The 22,173-nt window shown below is 55.5% G+C and overlaps 1 protein-coding gene and 1 long non-coding RNA gene across 2 annotated transcripts; both read left to right on the plus strand.

Moving 5' to 3' along the window:
* The first annotated feature begins 8,037 nt into the window (after positions 1–8,037).
* PCK1 (phosphoenolpyruvate carboxykinase 1) lies at positions 8,038–13,501 on the plus strand. The gene is made up of 10 exons (XM_029917113.1): positions 8,038–8,137; positions 8,309–8,573; positions 9,020–9,201; positions 9,615–9,818; positions 9,949–10,136; positions 10,718–10,880; positions 11,324–11,548; positions 11,643–11,774; positions 12,142–12,237; positions 12,429–13,501. Exons 2-10 carry the CDS (start codon positions 8,350–8,352, stop codon positions 12,881–12,883), a joined length of 1,869 nt encoding a protein of 622 aa, XP_029772973.1. The 5' UTR covers positions 8,038–8,137; positions 8,309–8,349; the 3' UTR covers positions 12,884–13,501.
* A 2,293-nt stretch (positions 13,502–15,794) lies between these two features.
* Positions 15,795–20,435, plus strand: LOC115275334. The gene is made up of 3 exons (XR_003901496.1): positions 15,795–16,035; positions 16,393–16,485; positions 20,291–20,435. It is a non-coding gene; the product is annotated as an uncharacterized LOC115275334 (long non-coding RNA).
* The last annotated feature ends 1,738 nt before the right edge of the window (positions 20,436–22,173 follow it).

Consider the following 22,173-nt stretch of genomic DNA (forward strand, 5'->3'; position numbering starts at 1 on the left):
GTGCACCGTGGGACTTCCAGAAAGGCAAACAATGCAGCTTGGAAACATGCCTGCGCAGGGGTGCCTTCGAAGAAGTCCGAGGCGAGGTGCCCCGGGGGAGCTGAGGTGTGGGGGCCCGGCGGCATCAGGAGTGAAAAATGAGGCGTTGTTCTGCACACGTAATAACATAAATCTGACCCAAGGAAATGAGCGAGGAGGAGAGGAGACAGGAAAGCAGATGGAAAAAGTTAACTAGCAGCCCAAGGTGATACCGCCGTTTCTCTGTGGTTCGGGATTTACCCGGGAGTGGGTACATTTATTGGGCGTATTTACGTCTGCACAGGGCGCTGGGTGCTCAGCCGTCTGTGCGTAGAACTTGTCTCCCCAGCTGGCTCACCGCGTGGACGTTTGCTAGGCACCTACTGTGTGCTGGGCGGGGTTTGAGGCGTGGAGGGTGTCCAAAGAAGGGAGAACACGGACTCGCAGAATGAAGAGGTAGACGGGGTACCGCGAGCAGCAGGCCAAGGTGAATTCGAGCACAAGAAAGTAAGAGTAGTGAAAGTGCTCTCTGGGGAGAGGGGCATTCAAGGTGAAAGCCCCTGACGGTGGGCAAGGGGTGTGTTTCTTAGGGTTCTGGTCGCCCCCCCTTGCCTTTTCCTGGTTCCTTCTCAGATCCTACCCTGATTGGCTGAATAGCTCTAGGTGCTGGGGGGTCCATTCCTGGTTGGCTCATTTCCATTGTGTGAGGAGCCAGCCTGTGGTCATCGTGTCCCTTGTCGAACATAAGTTTTGTGGTTTACCTGTTTTCATTAGGTGTTTTGATTGTCAGATTCCTGAGGGAAACGTGAGGGGCGTGGGAGGTGTCTGCTACGTTCTCAAGGGGGACCTCAATGCCCCAGAAGGGTTGCTGTGGTCAGACACTCCCAGCATTATCCCCAGATATGTTTTTCCCCACCCAGGGACCTTAAGTGCTGACCCTTCCCTCTCGACCTAGTTTATCCTATTGTTTCCCTATCAGGAGTTGACTGCGGACACATGGTCAAGATAGGACAATTATCTGCATCCTGTGTGTCGTGGGTGGGGTTTTAGTGCCTCCCCAGAGGACACCACGAGGCCTTCCTGCAGGTCAATGTGTGGAGCCAGTCCCTGTTTCTGACGACCTTAGGGCCAAGTAGAATCAATCTCGCGACGAGGTTGCTTCGCATCTGTAGAAGGTGATGTCTGAAAAGTCCAGACCTGCCCAGTCCCTGCCAGCCTGGAGCGGCTGGCCTGCTCGCGGGACAGCGAGCCGAGGCCAGCCCCGGAGACGTGCCCTTGCCCTAGACCCTGCCGGTCCTGGCCGTGCCAGCTCTGCACAAGGCAGAGGGGGTTCAGAAAGAGGACTCGTGCGAGCCAAGGAAAGAAAATGGACCCTGTCTGGCAGGCGTGCAGCAGAATGGCAGGACCAACATCAACCTGATCGGAAATTAAAGAATCACAGGGTCTGCTACATATGAGGGTACAGAGGGCCCCCCACCCCTCAAGTCCCCTGCTCCTGCCTCACACGCCATGTCCCTGACCAGACAAATTGTCCCCACCCCTGTTGGTGTGTGATGCCAGGTACCCACGGCTGGTTCTCATGTTTCTGACAATCGCACTTTGTCTTTGTTTTTTGTTTTGTTTTTTTGTTTTGTTTTGTTTTTTTTTTTTTGAGAGAGAGACAGTGTGAGCAGAGGAGGGTCAGAGAGAGAGGGAGACACAGAATTGGAAACAGGCTCCAGGCTCTGAGCTGTCAGCACAGAGCCCAGCACGGGGCTTGAACCCACGAACTGTGAGATCATGACCTGAGCCAAAGCCGGACGCTTAACTGACTGAGCCCCCCGGGGTGCCCCACACTTTGTGTTTGAATACCTGAAACACAAAAACCAAAACTTATTTCCCCCTTTACCACCTAACTTCTCTCCTCAAGACAATGAAGGTCAGTTTGGGGGAGCAGGCTGTGGGCAGGCATTAGTTTCCACCCGACTCCATGGTCCTTGTTCAGACAAATGGGGTCTTCTGCATGTTTAGAGGACATTGAATCACCCCCCAAAGGTGATCCCTCTCCCCATTAAGTGGGCTTTGCTTCTGGACCAGGCTATGAGAACAGCAGTCCTGAGGGGCCTTGATTTCTATCTAATCCAACTTGGAAGTATTTCAGGGTTCCTGAAAATCAGAAGCCCCAGCACCCCCCCATGAGGCTTGTTGGCTGGACCCTCACCCCAGGGAGCTGTTGTCATTGAGTGTCCCTGGTGTGAGTCCCCGCCCCTTGTGAGAGGAGCTGACGGTGTGTTAAGATTTATTGAGTTTCAGGAATTATTCCCAGCACGGATCAGAAAAGGCATTTTTGTTCTGAGCCACATTATAGGCGAGTGGAAGAATTTGCATAGTTATCAGTGAGTGCGAGGGGAGGGTGGCGTTCAGTGCCACAGCAATTACCGTTATTTCCAACAGAGTTAACTGCGCCGCAAAGTGGATCCATTTTCTCGCTGCAAAATAAGGGCGTCGGATTGTTTTTGTGGTAACTATGCAATTAGTTCTTTTTGCCCCGTGCTTTGCCGGGTGCCGCTGTCTTTTCTCTGTGAGTGCGTTTGCAACGGCCTTTCACGGCAGATCTGTTCTCACTCTGTTTGCTGCAAAGTCAGAGGATGTCCTGGCTGACTCTGTGGTACCCTGGGAGTCGGAAGGGCCATCTCCGCGGAGAGACGAGGGACCCGTCCAGGGACACTCCATGCCACATGCCAGCCGTGGGGACATCAGTTCAGTTCCTCTGGGTGTCAGGAATGAGCTCCTCTGTGGGACATCCCGGAGAATGTATGAGGGTAGACATACACACACACACACACACACACACACACACACACACGGCCCTGCCGCACAGCTAGCCTCTAGCCCCCATCAACGCTGAAAGTCCTAAGCAAAGCTTTGAAACCAAGGGGATGTGGAGACATGAGTGATTTGGGCCAAACCCGGGTCTGCTCGTCTATAGCACCTCGAGGAAGGGAACTAAGGCGGGGTCTGTAAGATTTTAGGGCAAACCCGGTCATTAATTTTGCTTTGTCTTATCCTGATGAGCTGTTGTATTCCACCCAATGTAGCTGTGCCTCGACGCTACCTGCTCTGTGACTTTGACCTCCCCCGTGGATACCCCCATGCCTCACGGAAACAAAGGCCTCCCCCCAGCCCCCCAGCTTCCAACAAGAAGAGAGGTTTGGCAAGCACAGAGTGGCCAGTTTTCCAGAGGAGGTGAGAGGGAAAGAGGACTAAACCAAAGCCGCCACGGACCTCAGGATCCGTGGCAGTGAACGTGGGCGGCGATAAGTCAACAGGACTTTCTGGACGCAAATGGCCTTGGTGCGTGTCTTGTCCTCCACGTTGAAACGGGTGACAACTAGCCCTCAAAAAAGGTCCAAATGTCTGGCTAGGAACATTCACTGAATATGCCTATGTGCACATCTTGGCAGCAAAAACTATGCTTTATGAACATGCACCAAGCAAAGTGGTTCACCCCAAGATTCATTTTTCTTTCTTCACTGGGGAAAGAATATCCTAGCAAAACCGAGACCCTCCTGCTGGAAGATTCCCTAATGATATAAACTGTTGTCTCTCAGGGTGAGTGCATATTCAGTCCAAGCCCATGGTCTTTGGACGTCGCTAGGCTGTCGAGGGAAGGGAAAAGGAGGGGTCTCGGGGCAGTGGGTGGGTGGAGGTGTTGGGCACCTGCCCGCATCCCAGGGACGGCTTCGGAGAAGCTTCCCTGTACACCTGCTCCCTACGCCTGGCCGTTGTTCGCACATCTTCAAAATAAAAGACTGGACCTCAGAATCTTTTTTTGTTTCTTCATTGAGGTAAAATGCACATAAGATAAAACCTATCCATCTTATGGGGTGCCTGGGTGGTTCAGTCGGTTGAGTGTCGACTTTGGCTCATGTCGTGATCTCGTGGTTCGTGAGTTCGAGCCCTGCATCAGGCTCTGTGCTGACAGCTCAGAGCTTGGAGCCTGATTCAGATTCTGCGTCTCCCTCTCTGTTTCTGCCCCTCCCCTGCTCACTCACTCTGTCTCTCCAAAGGAGACCCCTCTACCTGTTAGGCAGGATCAACATATTTTAAGGGCTCTTTCAATTACATGATCCCTATGGTGCCAACATAGAAGCTCAGCTCCTTCAACTCTGTAAAAATACCCTCCAGACTGCAGCGACAGTAGGATTACTCCATAAATGCAGAACAGGTAAATATTTGTCCTTAACAAACACCCCTGGGTGGGCAACTGGGATTGCCCTGGCGGATGATTCCGTGGCAGATCCTTGCCCAGCGGCACGTGCTCCTTGCCATTTGGAACCCTCCCCGGCTGGGCCACTCCATGACCTCGGCGCAGCGTCCTGGCGAGGGAGGCCAGAACTGACCTGCGCACACACTGTCACGTCTAGGACAAGACATGGGATTCACACTGTTAGTTTCTCATCACCTGCTGGAAAACTATTGTCCCTTTTCATCTTTACCAAGAAAGGGTCATGACTTCCTACGAGTTCAGATTCCTGAACCGAGGGGCATTTTTGTGGCCATCGGGGAGAGGCAGAGGGGTGGGGAGAGGAGGCCATGATCTTGCAGTTAAGAGCCTGAGCTATTGGCATCCTCCGGGCCTCCGAGGTCTTCCATCTCCAAGAAAAGAATTGCTTGCTATTGGTGGATTTCCAGTGTGCTCTGGCTGAATTCCTTGTTCAAACAAAGATCCAATATGGAAGCCGAATAGGTACCACTGACGAAGTCAGAGATGCTTGTGTGAGGAGCTCTGAGCTCGTCTCATGGGGCCGTCCCCCCTGCGCCCTGAGGTGGCTCCGTGGAATCCTTCCAGACCCCTCAGAGCGCAGTGTAGAAACCGCCCATGCTGACCCGGCAGGAAGTCCAAGCACCCGTGTGGATGGTCTTTGGAATCTGTTGTTTATCGGCCCTCAGGTGACCCAGGGACCACCCATGTGTGTCTCAGCCAAACTGTCCCCAGCATCCTTTGTGAGATCCAAGTTCACGGCTTCCTTTTCCACCGCGGACCTGGAAAGCAGCTGACCTCTCCGCCCCAGCGCTCGCCTGCTCGAACCTTGAGTCCTGGCAGCGCTGCCCGTTTCCATGCTGTCCCCTTCACTGCTCTGCCCCGCGCAGGCATCCCGGAGTCCTGCCCGCCCCCTCCTCGGACCCCCCGATCCAGCCTGCGTGGAGCCCCCACCAAGTGTGTGTGGCGCCTCGCAAGAAGTGAAGGACTAACTTTGGGGTTTGAAACTGTTTTGGTCAGTGTTTCTTATTTCCTTCTCCTTTCGACAAAAAGCAGTTTTGTCTGGGCTCAACGTTTTATATGTTGTTAAAAAGAGGAGCAGTCTTGTCCCTTAGGACACAGGTGGTTAAGCCACCCCCGAAAAGTTAGGGGGTCCCGACAGCCTTTACTCCAGAGATGACAAACGCAGCTCACATCGCCGCCCAGCAGAGGTCCCCGGCCACCGTCCCCAGCCACACCGGAGCATGAAAACTCCCCCCAGGGGGGTGACCTGCCAGTTTTGAGGGGTCCTTACAACTAAGCCCGTCAGGAAATGGGGGGAAATCCAGATGTCTCTGGCCAGCCCCTCGAAATTACTGCTTAACAAGCCCCCTTGGGGGCAGGCGTCCTCCAGGCACAGAGACAAGGCGGGGTCCTGTCAACGGGGTTCGTCCGTACTTCCATCCTGGTCCTCAGCACCCTAGCTTCCGTCTGCAACACTCTCTTCCAGCAAACTCAGTACTCTCAGGTAAATCCACAGCCCAGTGGGCGCCTTTCCCCATTTTGATGAGGGACAGTTGCAAAGGAGTAATGCCAGCCTTCGAGGTCAGTGTGGGCTGAAGGGCGGTGGTGACCCGCTGCTCTCGCCTTTTAACTGAGCCAAGCTGCTTCTCTCCCGGAAGACAAGACTTGAGCACTAACACCTTGAATTTAAGGGTAGCGTTTAGAAATGCAGATAAGCTCTGGCTTCTCCTTCCTGTGTTCAATCCACCTGCTCTTTGAGGGAATCAAACCGATTACGGTTTTATCAGCAAAATGGGGATCTCTATCCACTTGGTGAGAGGAACGCGTGGGTATAAACGTGTGTGTTGCGTTTGCGGTTGTGCGTTCGAATGGCTAATTTCACTGGTGTTACCTGCTCCGAAAGTGTCCCTCAGCCGCGGACCACGACGCCGAGCTTGGACTGAGACATGACACAGAGTTAGATGCGACCCGCACCTCTGTGCATGAATTCCAGCGGCCTAAACAGGAAATAACTTTAAGTAAACGAAAACCTTTTATATCGTGTTGATCCTGAAAGACTCAGTTGGTTGAAGGAGAGTTTCAGTAAATGAGACGTTGCAGTGGGTTCACGATTTTGGTGGAAGTTGGTGGCGCGTGCATACCTAATGGGGACAAAGACTGGCTGGATAGTCCTTTAGACGCTCTTGATGTGAGATTGCCATTCCCAAAGTCTTGTATTTTGTTTAATGTTTATTTATTTTTGAGAGAGATAGAAAGACAGAGTGCAAGCAGGGGAGGGGCAGAGAGAGACGAAGAGGGAGACACAATCCGAAGCAGGCCCCGGGTTCTGAGCTGTCAGCACAGAGCCCGATACAGGACTTGAACCGACAAACCATGAGATCATGATCTGAGCCGAAATCAGACTCCCAACTGTCTGAGCCACCCGGGCACCCCATCCCAAAGCCTTGTCTTTCTACAGTTCCTTACAGACATGGTCACGGAATTATCTCTGTACCCCCCATGGTGGAAGCAAGTAAATCCCTACCCACCCTCATCTGAGGGACAGGGCCCCCCCTGACCGCGCCGTTGGGCCGCCTGCGGAGAGTCGGGGCCTGGCCCCGTGCTCCTGACTTCTCACCCCGTGCCCTGGAGATGCCAGCAGGCAGCTCCAGAGTTCATTAAGTCGGACCGAAGCTCTTGCAGCTTGCTAAGCAGATTCCTTACAGCTGTTATAAAGGTCTCATTGCTCAAGGGTGATCTAGCGAAACCGCTGAGCCCTTGCACTCCCCAGGCGCTCAGAATTGCAAGGGCAATGAGAAGTACACAGTCATCTCCGCAAGTAACCGCATCCAGCCCAGACCGGCTGGGAGAATCCGCGGAAAGTTCCAGAACTGGGAATGGCACCTCACAAGGGGCAGTGTGGTGTGGTACCCCAGAGCCCCGCTTGCTCATGCTCCAATCCTCCCTCTAATCTCCCTACAGCCGGAAGCTGGGAGTAGCCACTTGGCCTCTCTGTGCCTCAGTTTCCTTGTCTGTGCGTAGGCTCCAGAGGTTGGCAATGAGTCCGTTTAGAACAACATTTGTTCACTGATTCAGGGGCCACTCTATACTAGGAACTGTACATGCACAACGCATAGTACTAACCACTATACGATCACGGCGCGCCACCCGCCCGGTGATGGAACTGTACATACAAAAATTCCTAAAAGAGGCAGAAATCCCTGCCCTCAGTTTGTATTTTGGGAGGGGGGCCTACAGGGGACACTCAGTAAGGGTATTTGCCCCCAGTCAAGTCCGACTTTTGCCAGCAGCCACGTGTGCCCTCACGTTTGGGCACATTCTTTCCGTAGGCTCTGACTGTGGGGTGACATGTCACCGTGGCCGTGTTTTGCCAACCAGCGGCCACCAGTACACAGAATGTGCTGCCAAGAGCCCTGGGTGCCCAGGAGGAGCTCCCGGATTCCACCTGCCCGTCAGAGGAAGGACGGACAGTTTTACATCAGCAGAGTGAACTGGGTCAAAGTTTAGTCAATCACAAATTGTGTAAGGACCTGCCCTGGCCGGTCTGGGACTCCAGGGCCCCCAGCACTCATTAACCGCTATCAGTTCAATGATTATCTCCGTGGGGGTTGTTGTGGTAAGCCCAGAAGCGCCATGGACGGTGGCGGTGATCCAAAGTCCCACCCCTGACGTCAGAGACGAGCCTCCCAGGGTGTCGCGGAGGGGCGGGGCCTTTCTCCTCCATTTGATTTAAGGCGCGGAGGTCCTGCCTCCAAACAGCACGCACACCCTTCCCATAGGGAACGGTTGTCCGCCTGCAGAGGCACGCTTGGATCTCATCGAGATCGAAAAACTCCTTGGATCTCTCATCGAGATCATCCCCAAAGAAGAAAGGTAGGTAGAGCTTTTTACCTTGCGTGTCTAAAGATGACAAAGACGACACAAACTCACTTCCTCTCCCCCCCAGAGCTTCGCCTGTCTGGCGAGGTGCCATCAGAGAAGCAGGCCGCGTTTCCCCGGGGGCGTCGGTCACGTGGCTCAGGAGGCCGGTGCTTTCTATTTCAGGGAAGTGTGGCGGCCGTGGCCCTGAGCGCAGCCCTGCAGAGATGCCTCCTCAGCTCCCGAGCAGCCTCAACTTCTCAGCCAAAGTCATCCAGGGCTCCCTGGACAGCCTGCCCCAGGCCGTGCGAGCCTTCGTGGAGAGCAGCGCCGAGCTGTGCCAGCCGGACCACATCCACATCTGCGATGGCTCGGACGGCGAGAACCGGAAGCTGCTGGACCAAATGGAGGCCCAGGGGATGATCAAGAGGCTGCGGAAGTATCACAACTGGTGAGCCGGCCCCGGCGTTCCCACCGACCCGCCAGTGCTCGGCGCCGCTGGCCAGAGGTGGACCAAAGGCCCAGTGGGGGCCGGGGTGGGCTGTCGATGCTTGACAAACTTAACGAAACGGCCAGAACCACACAGGCTTCGGCTGAATGACATGCACAGAGCGGCCCAGGTCCGCCGTGAGATGGTGCGTGCCCCCTGATAAAACGGGCGGTCAGACCTGCCCTGTCCTGAAAGGCAAGCTCAGGGTCCAAAAATGTCTTCTTGACTGTAGCGTCGGGGAGCTCAGCACCTGTGAGGTGTGGGAAGAGCGAGTAAGGGTCGGGGCCGGTCCGTCCCTCCCTGACGCTGGGAACCCCCTGCGCAGAGGCAGGGCAGGGGGGCGGCCCTTCCCTCCTCCCCATTCCTAACCTTTCTTCTTGCTTTTTTTTTTTTTTTAATCTTTGCAGCTGGCTGGCTCTCACTGACCCCAGGGACGTGGCCAGAATTGAAAGCAAGACGGTCATCATTACCCAAGAGCAGAGAGACACCGTGCCAATCCCCAAGACTGGCCCCAGCCAACTAGGTCGCTGGATGTCCGAGGAGGACTTTGAGAAAGCGTTCAACGCCCGGTTCCCGGGGTGCATGAAAGGTGAACAAAATATCCGTCTAGTGGGAAACATCAAACAGAAGCAAAGGCAAACCTCTCATATGCTGTCCCCCCTCACGGTCACCGGGACGGCAGTGGGCTCCCCGGGCCTTAGGGAGCTTTAGATCCCACGCAGGAACCCGGCGATGCGTCGTGCACACGAGGCTCCGTCCTGGTTTTCCAGGCTGCATCCTGCGACCACAACCATTTCTACACGGGGGGACTGGGATAGCTTGGCAGGACTCAACCGCACGTTTATGAAAATCACTCATTCTTGCATTCTGTTCATTTTCCAGGGGTGTCTTCAAAATTAGGGGGAGGGATGGGTAGGTGTTGGGAGGAAGGGCCATGTTGCGGTGTTGTGGTCTGTGAGGCTGGGTCGTTTCTCACCGCTTCCCACCGACGGGCCCCGACAGGTCGCACCATGTACGTGGTCCCGTTCAGCATGGGGCCGCTGGGCTCACCTCTGTCGAAGTTCGGGATCGAGCTGACCGACTCGCCCTACGTGGTGGCCAGCATGCGCATCATGACGCGGATGGGCACGCCCGTCCTGGAAGCGCTGGGCGCCGGGGAATTCGTCAAGTGCCTGCATTCCGTGGGATGCCCTCTGCCTCTGAAAAGTAAGTGTGCGACTTCAGAATCCGAAGTTGCGAAGACAAGTAAGCTTCGCCTTAAACCCCGGGCCACTGCCCCGGGGACCCCCAGGTGGGGGCGCAGCACACGCTCACGCAGGTGTGTCCTCCCGTGCAGAGCCTTTGGTGAACAACTGGCCTTGTAACCCGGAGCTGACCCTCATCGCCCACCTGCCCAACCGCAGGGAAATCATCTCCTTCGGGAGTGGGTACGGCGGGAACTCGCTCCTTGGGAAGAAGTGCTTTGCCCTCCGGATAGCCAGCCGGCTGGCTAAGGAAGAGGGGTGGCTGGCGGAGCACATGCTGGTAAGCTGCAGGAAGCGCACACACGGCGGGGACTTGGGGCGGGGGAGGGGCGCGGGCGGAGGTCCAAATGCTGACGCATGCACAGTCCCCATCAGGCACGGCCTCTGTGCCCCGGGGATAGATGTAGAAATCCCACCAAGGATGATGAGTGCCTCTTTTGAATCACTTCAAATGCAGTGGGACCAGTAGAGCTTCTCTGGACTTTTTGGTTCACTTTGAGGGGCACCTGGGTGGCTCAGTCAGTTGAGCGCCTGACCTTGGCTCAGGTCATGTGATCTTGCAGTTCGTGGGTTCAAGGCCCGTTTTGGGCTCTGTGCTGACAGCTCAGAGCCTGAAACCCGCTTCGGATTCTGTGTCTCCCTCTCTCTCTGCCCTTACCCTGCTCATGCTCTGTCTCCCTCTACCTCTCTCAAAAATAAATAAACATTAACAAATAATTTTAAATGTTCGCTCTGAGGGCTGAAGACCTAGATCTTGGGAATCTACCCTCTTGGGGCTTCTGGGCCCTCTCCCGGACTAAACCACTGGCCACCGGGAGGGACCGGAGGAAGCAGAGTAAGGAGGAATCTTGTCCCCAACAGATCCTGGGCATAACCAACCCCAAGGGCCAGAAGAAGTACTTCGCGGCAGCCTTTCCCAGTGCCTGTGGGAAGACCAACCTGGCCATGATGAACCCCAGCCTCCCCGGGTGGAAAATAGAGTGTGTGGGAGATGACATCGCCTGGATGAAATTTGACCAACAAGGTGACTCTCTTAGTCCTGACTGTTGCCAACGCTCATTGGACCTAGGTGAACTTCTGACTGTCAAAGCATGCCAAATCCTCCCAAATCCACAGTGTTTGGCTCTTTGAGTCTGTTCTCTCAAGTCTTACGAGGCCTTAGGAATGCATATTCTGTAAGCATTCCTTAATTTAATATAGAATCTGGATTGAAATGGGGCCACATGTTGCTGCTTGTTTATACAATAAATTTGTTAAAACACTATTGGTGGAAAACCAATGAGGAAGACGCTGTTGTCAAAGTGTCAAAGTGGAAAATAATGCTTGGACGAGAAAAGAGAAATCTCTTCAAGGGAGGAGGGGAAAAAAAAGACTTGAGAATGTGGGGCAAAAATTTGCCAGAGCTAAGAATATCCGTTATGTTTTGTTTGGCATTCACGTCTACTTTTCTGGTTGCCAACTTTCCAGGTAACTTAAGGGCCATCAACCCAGAAAATGGCTTTTTTGGGGTTGCTCCTGGGACCTCTGTGAAGACCAACCCCAACGCCATCAAGACCATCCAGAAGAACACCATCTTCACTAACGTGGCCGAGACCAGTGATGGCGGCGTCTACTGGGAAGGCATCGACCAGCCGCTGGCCCCAGGCGTCAAGCTGACCTCGTGGAAGAACAGTGAATGGGCCCCCCAGGACGGTGAGCCCCCTCCTGGGGACCCCAGGGCTCCGGCCTGTAGGTCCTACTGGTTTGGGCCACATGCTAAGCGGCCCCTCTGCTCTTGCTGTTGCAGGGGAAACTTGTGCCCATCCCAACTCACGCTTCTGCACGCCTGCCAGCCAGTGCCCCATCATCGACCCTGCCTGGGAGTCTCCAGAAGGGGTGCCCATCGAGGGCATCATCTTCGGAGGCCGCCGACCCGCCGGTGAGTGTCTCCTCCATCCGGAACAGGGGTGTGCTGGCCACCAGAGGACTTCCACAGAAGCTCTCCTGTGAGATCTCACCAGAGGGCGCCAAAGATCCTCAGCCTCCTCAAATCCAGGGGGACTGGCAAGGCTGCGTCCTTGGCCTGACGTAGCTTTCTCTAGTGTAACTTTCTGCTGGGTGGCCTCGGTGCTGTAACTCTGACAGGTTTTGTGCACTTGGCTTTGGGAGGACAAAACTAGCTCAAGTAGAAAGACCGTGTTGCCATGTCTTTCCATTTCCTGAGATGCCGTTGTCAGCCAAAGCCTTTTAGGGATGTTCCTTTGTGTCAAAGCCTTTAAGGGGGTGTCCCTTGTCTCCTGCTGCAGGTGTCCCTCTGGTCTATGAAGCTCTCAGCTGGCAGCACGGAGTGTTTGTGGGAGCAGCTATGCGGTCGGAGGCCACCGCGGCGGCGGAACACAAAGGTAAATCTAAGTGAACATCTCAAACCACAAACAAGAACCGGTGGGCTCGCTGGCTCTCTGGCTCCACATCCCTCTCTGTCTCTGCCCGTCTGCGTGTGTAGCAAGAGAGAGACAAACCAAGGCGTGTCTGGGTCAACAATAAACAGTGTGAGAGCGTGACTTACCAGCGGGATCCCCCTCTCTGTTCCTAGGCAAGGTAATCATGCACGACCCCTTTGCCATGCGGCCTTTCTTTGGCTACAACTTTGGCAAATACCTGGCCCACTGGCTCAGCATGGCCCAGCGCCCGGCAGCCAAGCTGCCCAAGATCTTCCATGTCAACTGGTTCCGGAAAGACCAGGAAGGCAGATTCCTCTGGCCTGGCTTTGGCGAGAATTCCAGGGTGCTGGAATGGATGTTCAACCGGGTCAATGGGGAAGCCGCCGCCAAGCTCACGCCCATAGGCTACGTCCCTGAGGAGGGTGCCCTGAACCTGAAGGGCCTAGGGGACGTCAACACGAAGGAGCTCTTCGACATCTCCAAGGACTTCTGGGAGAAGGAGGTGGAGGACATCCAGAAGTACTTGGAGGAGCAGGTGAACACCGACCTCCCCTACGAAATCGAGAGGGAGGTCCTTGCCCTGAAGGAAAGAATCAGCCACATGTAATCAGACCGAGAGCTTCCCCTCTAAGATCACCCCCCTCTCCAGCCCGTGAGATCTGCTAGGAGCAAGAGACAAAGGGATGTTTCAGCCAGCACCACCTCTCCGCCACCGTGACGGCCACACCGATGGACCGATTTGAAAGACACACTGTGATTTTTCAGATAAGACCACAAAGGACAGGCTAGTGCCTATGGGATCGGGAAGGGAAATCTTAGCACATCTCCAAAATTCACTACCCAGTCACACTGGTTCAGCCCTAAGGACACCAGGCATTTAGTCTTTCCTGTTTGTATCTCTTTAGCTCTATCAGTTAGCTGGAATGCACAGAGAAAACTACTTGAGCTGTATATATATATGTGTGTGTGTGTGTGAGTGTGTGTGTGTGTGTGTGTGTCCACACGTATCTGTATTTCTTGTTATCTGAGATGTATATAATGCCTTTGGAAAAATCGTGGCCAAGATTACCTACTAGTTGTGGCTAGAAAGAAATGTTGCTTTATTATTAATATGCGTGTTTAAATTATTTTTGTATATGCCTCATTACTTACCTTCACGTGATTTCAATTTTTTTCCCCTAACACTTCTTGGAAAAATTACAAAATAAACTTTTATAGAAAAGGATTCATACGCCTGGTTTTTCTGATTTGAACCAGCAAGAAACGAGGACTCTCTGATGGCACATGTTGGGGTCCGAATCCCCCCCAAAGGAGGTGGGGCCATCAGGGTCATCCCTGGGGAGGGAGGGAGCTGGGGGTGGTGGGGAGAGTGGAGGGAACAGAAAAGAGCCAGTTAGGAGGGATGAGTGAGGAGAATGTCACCCGGGGTGACAGGGTGTCACACTTGGGGTTTGCTGAATTAACCACCAGGTCGTGTCTGGAAGCCACTGGTTAGTGTCTTTTAACACTACAAACCTCAAAATGAATGGCAGGTCTTGTGTGACCGAGTGTGCTTCTTAGGGCTCCTGGGGGGCTCAGTCGGTTGAGCGTCTGGCCTCAGCTCAGGTCATGATCTCACAGTCTGTGGGTTCGAGCCCTGCATCGGGCTCCGTGCTGACAGCTCAGAGCCTGGAGCCTGCTTCGGATCCTGTATCTCCCTCTCTCTCTCTGACCCTCCCCTGCTCACGCTGTCTCTCTCTGTCTCTCAAAAATAAATAAAGAACAAACAAACAAAAATTTTAAATGTGCTTCTTAACAAAACTTTGGGTCTGGGAGTTCAGCCCTCCCCATCATGTGGAGGCCAATTTCACACACTTTTGCCAGTACACTCCTGTTGACCGACCCTTTTCTCAACTGTCATCCATAAAGGAGAGTAGAGCCTAGGGGTGCTCTGTGGTGCATGCATTAATTGAACACCTTCTGTATAGTATACCGAGTGGCCTGCCCACAGTGTATCCCCCTAAAGAGACCAGGTGGTGCGGTCTGGCCTCAAGCCCCCGCCCCACCCCTGTCTCTGTGTTTGCAGCATTTACTGGGGGTCAGAAACCCGACCCGAGGCGGGGTTTGCACACGTGCAGCACACATGCGTCGTGCAGGAGTGTCCGGGTGCGGGTGTGCGAACGGCTTCCCCCTCACGCCTCTGGCGAGCAGCATGAATCTTGGGGCTGCAGCACATCGGCTTTCCCCGCGCCTTCCCCTAAACTCCTCAGGGCCTCGCCTTTGCTCCACGTGGAAGGCGAGGCCTCAATCCTACAGATAAGGAAACTGAGGCCAGGCGTGTCTGTCAGCCGGGAAATCGCAACCAGAGTTTTCTTTCCCTTTAAGGCGCTGAGAGCTGGCCAGGCTCTCCCGACACGGTGTCATATTCTGATACCAAAGCCGCTGATGGGGAAAAAACATTGACTGGAATTAAATGTTATCTGCTGTATTAATTTAAATCGGTGCCTTTCAGACTTGTTTTTTTCCTCTTCCCTACTGAGTCCTTGGTTGGCGTGTGCTCTGACGCAGACATCGAGCGCCTGGGGGAGACAGAGAGGGGGGCGTCCACCCTGGGGCCGGGGGGGGGGGGGGCTGGGACCCAGGGTACCCTGCTTCTGTGTCACCGCCCCCTGGAGGCCTCTGAGGCTGTTCCCTGACCCCTGAGAGGAGCTGCCAGGTACAGTTTGGGCGTCTTTGTGAAGATGTGTGTCCTGTGTCCCAGGGTCCTGGGCCAGGCCCTCCAGCAGGCCTCTGGTTTTGTGGCAAAGCTGGCCCTCCCGCAAGTATTTACGCTCCTGCACGGCCTCACCCGAGTGCCCAGCAGCGGGGCGTGAGCATGTTGTCACCGGGCCCTCACAGCCCGGGGGTCAGCCTAGAGGAAACGCCTTAAACAGGATAGAAGTTTCCAGGAGACCACAAGGCCTCAACAGTTGCCATTGGACCTTGACTTGTTTTCCCCAAACTGCCAGCCGAGCGCTTCGGCCACCTCCAAGTCCTGATCTCTGTGCTGGGACCTTATTGGCCAATATCGTCTTGTGGTGCCCCGGTCCCCGCAAGGCGGAGAGACAGGCAGACCAGGCCAAGTCACTCTGCGGGTGTTGGTTCCCGGTCAGCCCTCCCCCAGCGCACAGGAGTCCAGACCAAGGATGGGGCCGACGTCTTCTGCTGGAATTTGCCGCGGGTGCTGTCGCCTGACCCGCGTGCGTCCCCGGGCGGTGCTGGCACGTGGGTTGAAGGCTGGAACGCAGCAGGTGCACAGCGGATGTTGAAGTGGGACAACAGAGCTCACTCGAGGCATCGGGGGCCGCGCGGCAGGTGGGTGGTGGGGGCGGCTAGTAAGGGGCACATTTGGGGGTCGGCAGGTACAGTTTTCACTCTCCCTGCTCTCTCTCCTCAGGCCCACCCTACCCCGGAGTCCCCAGGGCGCCACAGAGATGGAAGACCAGCAGGCACGGGCCCCAGAGGCGCCCCCTGCACTGACCTTGGCCATCGCAGGCAGCGCTTGCAGTAAACAGGGCACAGGTTCCATCATCTGTGGGAAAAGGCCAGCCAGCCCCCACCCTCCGGCCTTTCCCCGGGGATAGTAAACACTGTCGACCTTGGCCGCATCTCAGCTCTGCCTCTGGCCAGGAGAGTCACCCAAAGTGACCCTCTTCTGTTTCATGGGACTGTAACACCCTCTCTGGGGGCCGATGAGATGGCCCTGCTCAGCAGAGACTCGGGGGCCCAGAGCGTCTGGATGTAAGTCCCCACCCTACCGCTTCCTAGCAGCGTACTCTCAAATGATTGCACAGAACTCTGAACCTCAGTTTCCCTAACTGTTAAATGGGCATAACAACTGCCTCTCAGGGGCTTGAGAAGGTCAAATGGGATGATGTGAATGAAAGATCTGGCACACAGCAGGGACACGTTTGCTCTGCCCCTCGTCTTCCGGGGAGCTGCGTTGGCACAAGGGGTGGGGAGGAGGGCAGGGAGCTCACTGGACCCTGTGGCAGCAGGCTCCCCAGTGGCTCTGGAGGGGGCTATCTCTGGGAGGAACCGGGGGTAACTGGGGGCGGGATGGGGGAACACGCAGTGACCCAAGCAGCCCTCACACAGGGACAAGGACACGCTCAGTCACCCAGACCAAGGAGGCGAGAGGACCAGCCCTATGTTGCCCTCAGCGCTGATCTTCAACACGGCCGGGCTGAGGTGAGAGGCTGAAATCACGCCCCCACCCGACCCCAGCTGCCCCCGGCTCAGCCATTCTCGGGTGTGGGGGCCCCCAGACCTGCCCACAAGCTGCGGGGTTCCCAGACCTGGGTCCGGCCATTGCCCCTGCCGGTGGGACCTGTCCTCCCCCAGGGCTGACGCCCTAATGCTGCACAGACTCTCACCCAGAGCTTTGCTGCCAACCGGGAGCGGGGCAGAGGCAGAGGACACCCTCAAGTCGAGAAAACCCTGAGTTGGCTGACCTCCCGCCCGTGAACTACCATAAAACTTCCTCTTTGGAGTGAAAAGGGAGCTTGAGATGGAGACAAAGTCCAGAGGGAGTAAATAGAGAAAGCGATGGGGTTTTTTTGCTTTTTTCAAGTTTTGCCTTCAGTCCCCCCGCACCCCCGGGCTTGGACAGGAAGCTGAACACAGGGGCCTCCGGAGAGAGGTTCCATGCGTGGGTTCCTGTTGAGGACCACCTCCCAGGACCGCTGCGCGGACGACAGGAAGTGACAGGTGCACTGTGGCCGTGGCTGCTCTCCACACAATGTTCTCTGTGCCATCTGTGCCCCCCCCACCCCCCCACTGTGTGACCGAGCCCAGAGATTTCTCTGCTACGCACAGCCGGGATTTGGGGCTGCCACGGAGGAACAACGGACGTCATTGGTCCACACCGTCGCACTGGGACAGGGCCGAGAGCGCATTTGCTTTGCTGACACCTGTCATGGCTCCCGCACTGACGCTTGTCTGCCACCTGCCTGGAGCCCCGGGGGCCCCCTGGTAATGGGGGATGTAAATGCGTGAGTGTGTGCCAGGCCCGCCAGCCCGAGCACCAGAACCTTTCTCCAGGCGAAGCGATTTGCAACAAAATATGTTGTAAATATTTGTTCAGCCCAGGAAAATGACTTTAATTGCATAATTAAACTCGTCGTAGGTGCTGCTTCTGGACAAAATGACTGGGGAGAAGCTGAGGCCAGAGCTGGTCTCTGAGTTCGTTGAATGAGGGACTGAATGTTTGCAAAGACTTTGCTGTGCTTGCCCCTCCCCTCCTTCGTGCAATGGAGGTTTCGAGAACAGTCAGGGAGGGAGGGAAGGATTTGATGGCTGTTGGAAAGAGGAGGGAGAGGAAAAGCCCCCCAAATCAGAGAACCAGCAGCAAAGGTGCCCCCAGGCTCCCAGCAAGGACGTGCACTGTTTTCCAGAAGTTCTGGTGAGCATCCCATCTCCCATGGACAACTGGTAACTTGAACAAATGATCAAGTCACTTAACTGGAAAAAAAAATAAGTAGATTGAAAGAAGTTTGTTCTAGAAGAAAATAGTGCCTCCCAACCACTGACTAAACACCAGCATCCCTTGGGGCGCCTGGGGGGCTCAGTCGGTTGAGCATCTGACTTCAGCTCAGGTCATGCTCTTGCGGTTCATGGGTTCAAGCCCTGCATCGGGTTCTGTGCTGACAGCTCAGAGCCTGGAGCTGGTCTTCCAATTCTGTGTCTCCCTCTCTCTCTGCCCTTCCCCCGTTCACACTCTGTCTCACTCTGTCTCTCCAAAATAAATAAATGTAAAAATTAAAAAAATATATTTAAAACAACCAGCATTCCTTGCTAAAAGGAACCACATCAGTACAACACTAATTGAAAGCCATCAGTCACAAAAGCATGTCCAGTGTATAATACCGTTTAATTTTTTTTCAAATCTTTTAACAGTTATTCATTTTTGAGAGACAGAGACAGAGAGAGAGAGAGAGAGAGAGAGAGAGAGAGAGTACAGAGCCTGACATGGGGCTCGAACCCACGAACCGTGAGATTATGACCTGAGCCAAAGCCAGACACTTAACTGACTGAGCCCCCCGGGCGCCCCTTAAGTGGATGTATTTTATGGTACGTGACTTACAGCTCAAAAAATGGTTTGGGAAAAAAAAGGATAAATTCAACGAACACAGAAGTGTCTCTTAACTCACGCTGGAAACCTGCTGTCTGCCAGAAGCTCTCAGCCAGAGGCCTTTGCTCACCTCATCAAAAGGGGACACGAAGGAGGCAGAGGGAGGCCATGTGACAGGTGCAGCCCACCGAGATTCATTAGGAGGATTAGGAGAAGATGGAAAAAAAGGACAGACTTCTTATTAGGGGGTTCGATGTCATTTAATGCGGGCCCGTGAACCTCTCCCAGTTATCATGAGCACCGTAGGAACCATTGCACCAGCTTCCAGGAGACACAGGCCTGAGGACAGAAGGCTGACAATGCCACGAGGCCAGCAGGTGGCAGTGCTGGGACCACCAGCAGCGCCAGATTCCAGGCTGACTGCACTGTCGTTGAGTCCAAGGCTGCGACCCCAAACTTCGGCGCAGAGAAGAAGCCCAGAGTCAGGAGGCCAGAGACCACCCTGGCACTGCCAGTGGGTCAGGAAACTCACACAAAGTGGCTTGCCAATGGGGTGGGAGGTTGGCTCATGTCACCACATAAGGAAGGATCTAGAAACAGGTGCTCCCCTGGACACCAAGGGCTCCAGCCAAGCAGGAGGGTCCCCTTTCCTCCTGCTTCCCCGTGAAATGAGATCTGGGTGTAAAACTAGTATCAGCCACAACCTCTAGGATCCCGGGACGGCCCCTTCCTCTCTGAGAGTTTGCCCTGCTGTACAGGAGGGCCCTGCCTTGCTCCCCAGAACTCATCCCTCCTCCAACCTGCCGTGGAGCTGGAGCCTTGGGGCTCTTCTGTGGGACCCTAAAAATTGGGGTTTAGGGAGACCAGGTCCAGGTGTGGGGAGAAGGACAAGGCGAAGAGAGCCAGACGCCCCCTGGGGGCATGAAGAACACGCTCTACCCACAGAGAGTTCACCAGAACCTCCTCCACACCCCCCAGCCCCACCCTGGGAGCCCCCCACCCCTGCTGGGCCCACACGATCACACCATGTGCCCCCAAGGCCCCCACACGATCACACCATGTGCCCCCAAGGCCAAGTCCCGGGGAAGGACGGTGTGGCCCGGGACACTCACTCACCCGCACAGCCCCAGCTCCCTGCTCCCTCCATCTCCCCGAGGGCCACAGAAGCAAGATGGAAGTGCCCAGCCCGATGCTGGTTTTGTCTTCAAGGACAAACCCAGGCAGGGAGATGCTCAGCCTGCTTTGAGAGAAGCCCTCAGCATCTCCAGGAAAGAGGAGGGGGACCTGCTGTGGGGCCGGGGGGGTGGTTCCGGGACCACCGCAGCCACAGGCAGGCCAGCATCGGAAGCCTTGGCTGCCATTCCACACTGGCCCCTGCAGGGCTGCTTTGGGGTCTGGATGAACGCAGCTCGCTCTGCCCACTGGGAGACCTTGGCTCGTGGTGAAGGTCTCTGCCAGGCTCTCGAATCTGGGTGAGGGGCCCACAACGGGCCTGGGGGACTGGTCTTGCCCGGTTTGAGGCTCCAGGCTGAGTGCAGCCCCCACGGTTAACATAAAGCTTACAGCCTGTGGTCCCCTCCTGCCCAGCGCCGCCCCCAGGTGAACTCCAGTCTGGCCCCAGTGGGCACGGAGCCTGCGGGGGGTCTCAGGCCTCAGCGAGGGCCCCATCACCATTAGAAGCAGAGACCAGGGCACCAGAGGCTCGGTGACTCATCAGGCAGCTGTTATGTAAGGCAGAGCTCAGAGCCATTAGCCGATAGGAGATGAAATTTACATTTTGAATTAACTCGGATCATCAGAATGCTTCCTCTCGACCCAGGGAAATTAAACATAAAGTCGGAGGGGCCGTGGGCTGCGGAGGTGGAGGCTCGACCAAGCATGCCAGATTGGCTTTCGGTTTTTCTTTTTTGTTTTTTTCAACAGGCTGCAGGCAAAAGGGGACAAGAGGACACTACCGCAAAGTCAGCCTCGGAGACAGAGGGAGATGGAAAGTTGAGATACTCTTTCTTTCTCCCTGGGCAGACGCACAATAGATCTGCGTGGCAAAATTAAATTCTGATCTGTCTGATTTCCTCCATCTCTTCCTCCTCTAATAATGGTTATTTATTGAGCACTTATGATGTGCCTGGTCCTTAGCTAAACACTTTGGAGATAAGGCAGAATGAATCTGTCTCCCCACCACCGCACCCCTCTTCCAATCCCCCCCCACCCAGTATCCCTCATGGGGAGGGAGTTGGAGGGAAGAAGTAAAGAGACAGGAGCACAAGGCTCCCCGAGTTGTTGGGAAGTCTGTCCGTCTTTCAGATGCTCTGCCCAGGAATGAGAGGCCCCCAAATCCCGCCTGGCAACTCAGCTGCCAGAGGCCTGCTGCCGTCCCCCTGGGGCCGTGTGCTGTCCCTTCTCCCAGCTGCCCCGGAGACAGTCTGCATGGCTGTGCCATCAGACTCGCGGCCTGGGAGGAAGACTCAGCCGTGCAGCGGGAGATGGCGGCACCTTCTATCATGTCTGGGTGCGTCTGTGACCGACACCTCACAGGTTCTGTCCCTCCTGGAAGGGGACCATTTTCAGATGTCCTATTAGCTTCACACTGTCCCTCACCACCACCCCCGACAGCTCCTTGGGGCGAGTCCCTTGTCTACGGGGTCGTCCTGGGCTTGTGTGTGGATGGAACAGCCTTATACCTCAAGTCACCTTGGGTTGACTTGCTCCAACCTGATGTCTTTCGCATCCCGAACCCAGACGGGGCAGAGGAAGTCAGCCTCCCCTGTGCCGCGGGGGGGTTCTGTTGGGGGGCCTGAGCCCCAGGCCCCCACGGTGTGGGCTCCACCACACAGACATGGGAGCAAGAGCCAAGGCCGGAGGCCGGGCTGCTCCCCTCAGGGTCAGGGCTCCCTGCCCCCCGAATCCGGGAGAACGTGCGCTCCTGAAGGGCCTCCGCGGCTCCCCGCTGGCCAGGCCTCTGGGATCTATCCGTCACTTTCCAGTGAACAGCTATTGAATGCCCTCTGATTGCCGCACACTCAGAGCTGGCCCAAGTGCTTAGGTGAGCGGATCGGGCCTGTCCGTCCTAACGAATTGGTCCCAAAGGAGCCTCCGTCCTTCTCTCGGGGTCACTGAGAAACTTCAGGCCTCGAGTTCTCAGGAGCAGCATTTTCTGTGAACAAGAATTCACAGGCGCACTTTCTGCCCCGTCCTGGGAGGTCAGCCTCCTGGTCCACCGCCCCGACCGGGGCAGCTGGGTCCATCTGCAGTTTGGATTTTCCTCCCTCCTTTTGCCCACTCATCAGTCCAGCCCCTTACCCTCCACTTAGCTACCCATCCATCCTCTCCCCGCAACCATCTCGGCCTCCACAGGCCCTCCATCCATCCCCACGTCCACCCAGTGGACCACCCAACCTCCAGGGGCTCAGCTGACCTCTGTGGGTCCTTTAGACCCATCTCTTCTTCATCAATGCAACTACCAAGCCGTGAGGGCCAGGATCTGAGTGAACTCTGCCTCATTTTTCCAGTCTACCAGGCACCTCCGGGAGGAGTAACCACAAAGCCTCAGGGAGCGGAAAAGCTGGGGGGCTCTCAGAGGTGTAGATGGATTTTGCCACAGAGGTTCAGAGGAAGTAGCATGTGAGCAGGGCTCAAGAGAGGAAGTCAGATTTGGAAAGCCTGGATCTTCAGGGCAAAATACAGGAATTCCAGGCAGATGGGGGAGTGGGCGGTGAGCAAGGACCAAGGTGGGTGGAGGCTGGAATGTTTGGGGCTGGGTGCACTGTGACGAGGGAGTGGGTGCTGTCTAGACAGCTGGAGGCCAA

The sequence above is a fragment of the Suricata suricatta genome, chromosome 12 (genome assembly GCF_006229205.1).
Source record: "Suricata suricatta isolate VVHF042 chromosome 12, meerkat_22Aug2017_6uvM2_HiC, whole genome shotgun sequence".
NCBI classification, from domain to species: domain Eukaryota; kingdom Metazoa; phylum Chordata; class Mammalia; order Carnivora; family Herpestidae; genus Suricata; species Suricata suricatta.

Excerpts from the sequence above, each read along its gene's own strand:
- PCK1 (XM_029917113.1), top strand. The coding sequence starts at position 8,350 with ATGCCTCCTCAGCTCCCGAGCAGCCTCAACTTCTCAGCCAAAGTCATC. Across the intron at positions 9,819-9,948 it reads ATGCCCTCTGCCTCTGAAAA|AGCCTTTGGTGAACAACTGG; the intron begins GTAAGTGTGCGA and ends CCTCCCGTGCAG. Across the intron at positions 10,137-10,717 it reads GGCTGGCGGAGCACATGCTG|ATCCTGGGCATAACCAACCC; the intron begins GTAAGCTGCAGG and ends TGTCCCCAACAG.